At 34.2% G+C, this 10,316-nt stretch overlaps 1 protein-coding gene across 1 annotated transcript; it reads right to left on the bottom strand.

The window, feature by feature from the left end:
* Positions 1-2,721: 2,721 nt before the first annotated feature.
* On the bottom strand, positions 2,722-9,814 carry LOC132744726 (uncharacterized; the record flags this gene model as incomplete). The annotated part of the gene is given in 5 exon segments (XM_060733506.1): positions 2,722-3,678; positions 4,341-4,582; positions 6,541-6,657; positions 8,346-8,608; positions 9,646-9,814. Coding segments are annotated over 5 exon segments (995 nt in total), but the record flags the coding sequence as incomplete, so codon positions are not given.
* Positions 9,815-10,316: the final 502 nt, after the last annotated feature.

Consider the following 10,316-nt stretch of genomic DNA (forward strand, 5'->3'; position numbering starts at 1 on the left):
TTCTACTACTTCTATCAAATTTACCGAGTCTATGTGCTCTTTCAATTTTAGGTGATGACGTTATTTCGAGCTTCGATCGAATAAAGTTTTGTATTATCACGGAACAATCTTCATTTTTTCTTTTCGTCGAATCCACCAAAAATCAAGTTGTTTCGCCTGCTGCGGGCTTCAATGTCAATGGATTTATATTCCAGTAATTTAAGCCTATTATCATGTGAAGTTGCACATTTTTCAAGGGAATCCATTTTACTATGTAAACGTAAACATTGGTCGACCTTATTTTCTATTGTGTACATAGTTGACTGATTTTCATGCACATGTGTATACAACACTGATAGCTTTTCATCCACGGATAAGTTACAAAATTCTGAGGGTGCTATATCATCTTAAATGTAACTGTCACTAAAATGTCGACAGTGTCTGGGATACAAGTTTTTGTTATTCGTACTTTTAAGGTACTCTGTCAAATTCATTTAATTGTTAACCTTTTCGTTAAAATGGGAAGTGTAAATTGTCAAACACTGTGATCTCTAGGAGTGATTAGTACAAGTCTATGGCACAAGTACAGAGCAAGGCCGGATTACATGTCGTATGATTGTACATGCAACAAGACTAGTCTGTTGACTGTGCAATATTATTTTGATAACTACTGGACAATGTCGAATTCATAGCAAGGCATTTTCATTAGAGAAATATCGCTTTGTAGGCGTCTAAGTTACATTTAATTGCTGTATAATTATGTCTTAATATACTCAAACGACTGTCTCGTCTAACATTTCAGCAGTCCATTAGACACATTTCAATTAAGACCAAGTATGGACATTACGATTTCTGCAAAATAATGAGCGTACATATTATATTAACAAGACTCCAAAGAGAAAAATGGAGTGATAATTCATTCAAGGCATGTAAATGCTCAGTAATTAGTTTGACGTCATTAGTAAAAACTTACATGATAAACATAAAATAATAAATTTTAAAAAAAGGTTGATTACCGGTCTCGCAATTTGTCTGCTTTTGGGCCATTAAATCGGAACACCTCGCCTAATATTCATAATAATCTCAGACTTAGTACGGACTGAATAAAAACTTCTACTAAAAAAAAACTTTCGGTTACTTCAACCTATAATGATAAGTATATAAAAAAATGTACTGTTTACTTTCATATCTAACTTCGTCAATAACTCCAAACATAATTACTATTTGTTAAGTTGCGACCAAAATAACGTATCAATTCTTACTATTGTGTCCGTTTGCCGGAAAGGGCCGAGTAGCTGCGATTGTTTGCCCATTTCACGAGTGTGTTCAAAACGAACCAATCAGAAGCTGCATTTTGAGACTGGTTTCCGAACTCAAGTGAACTGAATCACCGGAGTAATGTAAACTAAGTTGAACTTGTAATACAATGATGTATTTCATTGCTTGTGTTGCTGTAGAGGAACTTTTTTTGTAATCTTTCGTCATAAAACTTATTTTCAAAAGGTGCGCACAAATACCTACATATCAATCAGATCTATAACACAGCGTGAAATCTTCTGATGTTTTGTTACATTAAGTTTTAATTGACGCATTTACCGCGTTTTATCAACAGTTTTACAAAAAATGGCTGAATTTAAATGTCGTAATTTGCATACTATCTTGACATAAACAAGTAGAAGTTTAATTGAAGAAAGTTTGTGACAGCCTAGCTAAACATTTTACCTTTTTTCCCAGTTTATTGATTGGTTCGATAGGAAATGAGAAAACAACAAATGTACATGCATTTATAAAATCATTTTTATCAATAAATCACTCGACTAAAGGCCATGGAAATAATTCCTTTGTTACTGAGTGAATACCCCAAATATCAAGACCAAGTGAACCATATATCCTCAATGAAGGCTCTTATTCAAACCTTGATATCGATATGGAACGAGGTGGTCGTGCATACGTAAGTAAAATGTTAGATTTTTACAAAAAGGCACACATTTGATACATAAAAACGAATCGCATGCTTGACAGTAACTATAACTAGTTGATTTTACCATTTCTACCTGTACACCGCCTATCCTAAGCCAATCAAAATGGAGAATTTAATACCACATGATAAAAGGATGGACGACAAAACGCCTCAAAAGTGGGCGCCCACGGGTCACGCCATCCGCCATGTTTTTGTCGAGTTACCTACATATAGAATTGCAATACAATCTTCATGTTGGAAGCTCGAAACCAGTGTGTAGGCTCCTGCGGGGTAAATAATATTTTGAATATTTCCCTTAAGAGAAGGACATTAGCTCGAGATCTTTTTTTTTTCAGGAGAGTTTATTTCACGAAAAAATAATGTTTTTCGAATACCCGGCTGAACGGCGATTTCTTGCATGTTCGGAAATGCCAATACATGTACTTCTTAAGATATCAAGAATTCAGAATAGTCAACGAAATGCGGGAAAAAATCGAAAATCGTTAAATATTGTGTGTTTTACAACTCACACACCTAGATTTTAATAATTTTATTGCATGTTTATATTTTGTTGTGTGTGCGTGTGTGTTTGTTTTTGAATAATTCACTTCAGGCAGTTTATTCTCATTAGGCTAGGTCTAATTTGGATTACGGAAACCTTTCTCGCCTAAATTTATAAAAATAATGAACTTACCGAGGTTCAGAAGTCACCATTACTCGTTTGTATTACTATTCAAAATCACGTGACCCCGCGTGATTCTGTTTTGTAAATAAACACTGAGTACTGTTTGTATTATCTTTATTGCTTGAATTTGAAAGAATATTTATTACTTAGATATACCGGTATTGGCACAGCACCAATATTTAACTCCCTCTATTGCATTTTATTTGATTTTATGCCTTTACATTTCAGAAAAAAGCAATAAATCACTTTCAATCAAAGAAATTTGGGTACTTAATCAATCCATAGTGACATCACATTTATCTCTACTACGCAGACGATAAAAAGTATTAAGGATAAATAAAAACATGCAGATAAAAATATATTAATTTTGTAATTTCAATAGGAAGTAAATCAAGAAGAACAAGAAAACAAATATACATGTAGTTGATTGCAACAAAAATCAACAACATTTCAGTGTATGTTGTCTGAAAATAAGGCAAAACAAATAGTTTTTGTATAGTATTTACAGTCTTCTTATTTTCATTTTTTCTTTACGTTTCGACATTCTTTTTCATAGTTTGATACAAAAGAGAAAACGGAGTTTTCAAAAAAGCTTACAAGCTTCCTATACTCAATCCGTAAATTTTATTTTATGTACTTTATTATGTAAATGAATGGATTATAAATAAAATGTCGTTCAAACTAACTAAAAGAGAAAAAAGGCAGTCATTAGGCCTACTTCTTGGCAATTCAGACAAGAAGGGATTACAGGAATTTATATGTTAAATCAAAGTCTTTTCTTTTATATACAAGTTAATTCTGCAGTTAAACAAACTTTTATCAGCACAGTTAAATTTAGGTCTTGATCTTCTTAGTCGACTTTGGTCACATTTCCCTCCGCGACGTTCGTCTGAGACACACTTCCTGGTGTTGAGGTTAAGTGGCCGCCTGATTGTAGCGATGTGTTCGGCGCCGGCGGTTGTTTCGCTCGTGGAACGCCAACAAGAACTTTCGTTCCGAGCGGAATATCACCAGGTGCGTTGTTGGTAGGTTTGACGTCTGCATTATTAGTGACCTTTGTTTTGACAAATATAAAATATGATTACAGGTTTGTTTCTAATAAAGCAATATGTACAAATATTTAAAAAAAGCGCAAACATGCGTCAGTGTTGCAAGAATGACTTTATTACTATATATGAGACCAGTATATATATGAAATGTAACTCTTCTGTAAAAGAAGAGCTGCATACGATGGAATAATTGAATATAAAAGCTTTAAAAAAAGTTTGAAAACTCGATGACCAAGAAAAATCTAATAATCATAAAAAAAAGAGAAAGAAAGAAGAAAGAAAGAAAGAAAACATTATAATTATTACATATAGACGGTAGTCCCTTTTTTCACTTCTATGTTCTGTGTTGATACAAACAAAGTGATTATAAGTCACGAGCTTTCTATATACAGTACTTCCTCTGCACAACAACACCCTTTGACAGGCAAAGATTTCGAATAAATAAATAAATTTCGTTAAATCTTAATTTGGGATTATTCGATTCTGTTGTTTTGAGTTTACTGTCCTGCAGACGGCGCTTTCTGCAGCGGTTACAATGTTCGAACCATGTAAGTTGAGATAAGTTCGTAACAAAGGACCAACACTGTAAAAAGACTGTCCAACCAATATTTCATTGCAATAAAGCTGTGCATGTAATAAGGAACATATATTTCCATTTTGTTCTTACCCCACTTCCACTGCTCTTTACGCCACTCATTCGTGTCCCATCATCTTCAGCCACCCCAACTTTGTTGCCGCCCGGTTTTACCGACTTGCAGCACTTGTAAAGGCACTGGCATTGTTTCTTACAGCACGTGCACGCACAGACGGTAATGCAAATACCCGTGCACAAAAACACGACAAGGAAAGTGACACCAACTATGCCTGAAACTCCGAGTGCTAGAAACCCACCGAGTAATTTCTCCCAGACTGAAAAATATACACAATTATCAAAAACACGCTCAGACAAAGGGGGTTTATTGGCGACAACTCCAGGAACGCCAGTAACGAACGACACAAATATTCCGGTCCTCAACAGGCCGAGGTTGTCTATAGCTCAAACCCTGACCAAGTCATCTTGCTTTTGCACATGACGATTTGACGGAAAACTGCCATTCCTCGTTCAGTGATTAGAGAGAACTGAAAAGCGATTTTATGGGAAAGCAAATTTATTTTGGTACAAATAAGAATAAAAATCTACATGCATCTGGCCGTTGGAATATACCTGAAACTACAACACCTATTTCTCTCTAAAACCCGCAACTCATGTAAAACAATGGACGGAAAGAAAATAAACGCACATATTTATATTCTATGAATTTACCCGCTTAATATGCTTGTTGATGGAAATAAAAACAACTCAATCACCTAGCATAGACAGTCTGTGAAATATATCTCCTCCTTCAGACAAACTCGGGCAATTAAAGCAATTGCAAAAAACACAAAGTACGTTCTCTGAAATCGTTGTCGACTCGCTATTTCTCGTTTAATCATTCTGCATTCTGTCTCCTCCTCATGTGAAAATAGCGTGATATTTGAGAAATAATGATGTTTTTGTTTTTCATAAATAAACGTTAATTGTCTGGCGAAAACTTTATTCAAATATGGACCAACAAGTATTTAATGAACGCTGCCCGTTAAAGGAACTACTAAATGGCTTAAAAACTTTTAAACATACAATGTGAGTTAGTTTCTTACATAGATAAACGGAATTTTATGCTGTGTTTTTCTCTATCTTAAGATCTTTCAATTGTTCAAACGTGTTTGTAATGCCAATTAAAATGGTTTATATCGAAGATCGTGTAGAAACTGTACAAGATCGAGAAGTCTGCTGTCCCTATAACGAATTATGTACATGTAAAACTGTACAAGATCGAGAAATCTGCCGACCTTTAACGAATCATGTACATATAAAACTGTACAAGGTCCTATAATGAATTATGTACATGTAAATGTGTCAAATGAATGAATTTTTTTCCTTCTTATATAGTTTTCTTCTATTGTGAGTTAACATAAAGTGAGATATTTTCAAAATTAGGGTATGCGACAACTGACAATGATGAAATGCGCAGACGACATTTATTTATTTATTTACATAGGTAAATGAGGGCAGTCGGTACATTGTGATGCAAATATATACCGCAATACCAATGGTGTTGTCATGCGATAGGCTATATATACTGTTCAATTAACGAAATTATCGCGTGCTATTTTGAATCAGTTTTAGATTGGAAAAACGCAATGGCACTGAAAAGGCTGGTCTCTAGAATTTTGCAATTTATCTGGTAGCTTCAACACTGGAATAGAAATGAGCTACGTTCTTATTTCAAATAACATTTTGAGATTTTGCGGTTTGAAGAAATATTGATTTGTGTACATGGAGGCGGTTGCTATAAACTAAGCAATCTATGTTTGCAGATCTGTAGATATATGTTACAAAAAAGATGAAACTATTTTGCTACGAAAAAGGAGATATCTGCCTAGCCTGCATATATTCAGACGCAAAAACTTGGATCAATATGTCTAAAACAGGAAGCTTATGTCTTGTTTCCACCAATATGTCATCGTTAAAGAGTCAAGAAAATTCTTTTAAGCAGACGTCTGCACAATATTATGTGACATTGTTGTATAAATTTGACGGAAATAAAAAAAAAACATGCAAAAGTTTTCAAGTAAAAAGGCGTGTGCTGAACTTTCTTTTTTATATAAAAAGACGGGCAATATTTTGTTTATTCTTTAAAATGTGAAAATACAAGTTAAAATTATTCAATATGAGATTGTAATTCTTGATTTACATAAGTATTTCCTTTAAATGTTTTTTTGAGAAACAAAAATATTTAAGCATTTCTTGGGCATTATGGGCCTTTAAAAGTTCGGGTATTACTTACACGAGCAACCCTCCTCATCTGTGTGGTCGTCACATTGTGGAGTACCGTCACACTTGAGTCTTCCATCTATACAGCGGTTCTCGGCCTTGCAATGGAAGTAATCATCTGAACACGGATCTAGAGGGTTTTTAAAAAATCATATAGCTTTATACATGTCAAGACCAGGATATAGACAATGATGACATAACAAAATGTAATAGGAGGAGAATATTTTGCTATCTCATTTTATCAGGTATATGCTTTTTATTTCGAATCCTCCATACAACTAATAACACATGTATACGGATATTTTAAAGTGGATTGGTCTACGATGAGCACATTTTTCATAAGTATTTTCAAATATTTATAAAAACGATAGAAATGTATCATTTGGATATTCTTATGAAATATTTCTGGAAAACAAAATGGTGATAGAGTTATAAAGTGATTTAGTATGAACATATATTTGATGAATAATAATATTTTCTTCTAGAACACTTTATTATCTGCTATATATTTATATGTCGTTTTAAACATTTTAAAACATGTAGCCATCACTTAGCAACAACATAAATATATAATTATTTTGTGATTTGTTTTCACGTATGATATTGTGAACATGATTTCTATCAACATAATTATCTATTATATTATAGATTTTCTATTTAGAGACCGATTCACTTTAACAAAACTTACACAGAAAATTTCACGTATTCCATGATTAAAAAACACCGACATGCGCTGATCAGTTATATTCGGTGGCACAAAAGGGAAATGTGTGTGTGTGTGCGTGTGTGTATGTGTGTGTTTATTTACCTCGTGCGCACGAGATACTATGTCGTGGCCACGAGTTACTAAGTCATGGGCACGAGTAAGCTAAGTCGTGGGAACGAGATACCATGTCGTGGCCACGAGATAGTATCTCGTGCGCACGAGATAGTATCTCGTGCGCACCACTTAATCATTTCGTGGCCACGATATAGTATCTCGTGGCCACGATAATTATAGTATCTCGTGGCCACGACACAATTTCTCGTGGCCACGACATAGTATATCGTGCGCACGAGATAAATAAAAACTCACACATGTCACCTTAGTGCCACCGTAGTTATATGACTCTTACAGTTACAGAAATATATAATTTTCTGCGTTTGAACGCAGTGAATTAGAAGATAATTATTTCCCCCTGTTTCGTTGTAATTGTTTGCAATAGGTGGCGCTGTATAGCGCATGAGTTTCTCGGGTATAATGAACAACACGGTCATTCAGCGCTAGGACAGCCGACGATAATGAGTGAAGAAAATTCTAATTTTAATATCTAACTAATCGTAAGATATGAAGTTGCGCCAAGTTAATAAGATTTTTTTTATTATATATGTTTATGTTGTTAATGCTGTTGGAAATGAAGATGATAACGCTTATCTTTTGACGTTACATTTGTATTCTATAAATTTTTGTACTTTGTGTAAAAGTATTGTGAAACAGCCGGCATACAAAGTCGCTTACAACAAATTAAACAATTTGAAAAGTTTATGTTCATTTCTTTCATTTTGTCACTTTGCAAACAGTTTGCAATGATCTAGGGGGAGTAATGTTTTACATCCGTCATTTACTGTAGTTGCCATGGGTGCATAGTATTATATAAAATTACGTTAATAGAAATATGACACCTTTTTAATAGCTTTTTTTCCCTTTATATGCAACACTATTGCAGAAAATCAAATTATTTATTTTTATTTAACCCAAAATTTCCTGACTGGGAGCAAAATGACAAACCATAGAACAAAATCTATCGGAAAAGGGATAAATTATCTGAATAAACTTACACGGTAAAGTCCGTGTTGCAAGTATTCTAAATCCCTTCTTTCCAGTACCGCTGTCAGTTTTGAATTTCAAGGTCAAGTACTGTTGTGTGGGGTACTCGGTCATGTTATACTCAGTGTCCATGTACGGATCAATGTCACCACAAAATGGTCCGATAGGTGTCGCTTTACTAATGTTAGACATGCGTGCATCGTAGATGGTTAAAGAATCCGCGGTACAGTCTTCAGTACACTCGAGGTCAAACCATTTGAATTGTAGCTTATACCTAAGGGTTTGGGACATAAATAAACATACGGTTGAAGATCATGAATAAAATAATTTGATAGCACACAAAGTCGACACACTAGATTAACTCTAAGTTTTACGAAGTCTTTAAATTATTTAGAAAACAGAAGAATGAAATCTTTCTGCCACGAAATACGATTCTAGTCAAAACATCCAAATTGCCATTCCTAAATGGCTTGGTATATAATGGGCATATTTTCCATAAGTATTTCAAATATTGATACGCGAAGACGTAGTATCCTACCATTTTGAAAAAAACATTAAAAATGTGCAATCTTGATATTCTTGATATTCTTATAAAATACCTATTGGGGGAAATGGCAGTGGTCTCAGAGATTTAAAGACACAAAATGCCTCAGAAAACGAAGACATTTTTACATCTTTATAAAGGACAATCATGAATTTCATAATGTTTAAATAATTGTTTTAGAGAATGTTCAATACTTGTTACCTGATGAAAGTAGCGATAAATGTGAAATAATTGTCGTAAAAGTAACAAAATGTAAACAAAGTAGTATTTTGACTTCCATACAAAATACTTATTCACTAAAACTGTACTTATTGCCAAACAGTAACTGATGAAAAAGATGGTTCAGGTAATTGGCCAATGAATAACCTTTTTGATACTTTAAAAGTACACCAAAAGTAAACAGATTTTGAGAAATGAAAAAAAGCATTTCTGAGGAATAATGGGCCTTTAATATGAACATTTATATGATGTACGATAATAATATTTTGGTCTAGAACAGTTTATTGTTTGCTAAATTAAATAATTTATGGTAGTACATACCTTTTATTTTGGACCAAATGCACATATTTTCTTCTGTTTTAATATAAACATACTTCTTACAAATAAATTTACGCATGCCTTTGATAAAGGTACCTCACTTTCTACATACAGAGATCTATATCTAACTAACTAAATTTTCAAAACTCTAGGACTACTTGTATTTTGCACGTTAATTGACCATTACCATGTAATAGATATGAAATCAGAAAGAAAGGAATCTTATTTACCTTGCTCCACGTCGTTTCCCGGCGTTTAGTTGTACCATACAGCTTATGTCACTGCCGTAATGTAGAATGCCCAGTGAATTGAGATGCGAATTAATGTATGCACAATCGTCTTCAACGGACTTCCCACAAACCTGACCAAACGCAGACGGCCATCCGTCGTCCATATAATCTAGAAAAAAAAAACATACTCGTATACCTATTACATGTATATGTATGTATTTAGTGGTGATAATTTACGTCCAAGCAGTTTCCACGGAGATGTGAATTTTAGCCAAAAATAGGTCACTGTACGGCGGTCAATGAAAACCTAAATGCGCAGTAACACGAGACACTAATGAAAGAAGCAAACCCTTAAAAAGGCTGTTGGTGCCAAGCAAACTTTACAAACTTTACCCTAGCACACCATCCTCGTCGGTTTTGCCTTCATCGTAGGGCCTATCCCCTCGGCTTTAGTCAGACCATCGGCAGCTGGTCCCAAGTCATAGACGTAATTTAAAAATTTTATCCGCCAAGCCGTAAATCTTCTGCCGATGCCCTGTGCCTTTTCTGAGGGGAAGATAGATGTCGTATACTTAATCAATAAAGCTAAAGTGTCTTATAGGTAGTCAATCGGAACATCGGCTATTATTAATAATAATTCTAATCCGAAGTTTGAAAGAAAGAGCCGATAA

This window comes from Ruditapes philippinarum, unplaced genomic scaffold (genome assembly GCF_026571515.1).
Source record: "Ruditapes philippinarum isolate M1 unplaced genomic scaffold, ASM2657151v2 ctg2308_1_1_1_1, whole genome shotgun sequence".
NCBI classification, from domain to species: Eukaryota; Metazoa; Mollusca; class Bivalvia; order Venerida; family Veneridae; genus Ruditapes; species Ruditapes philippinarum.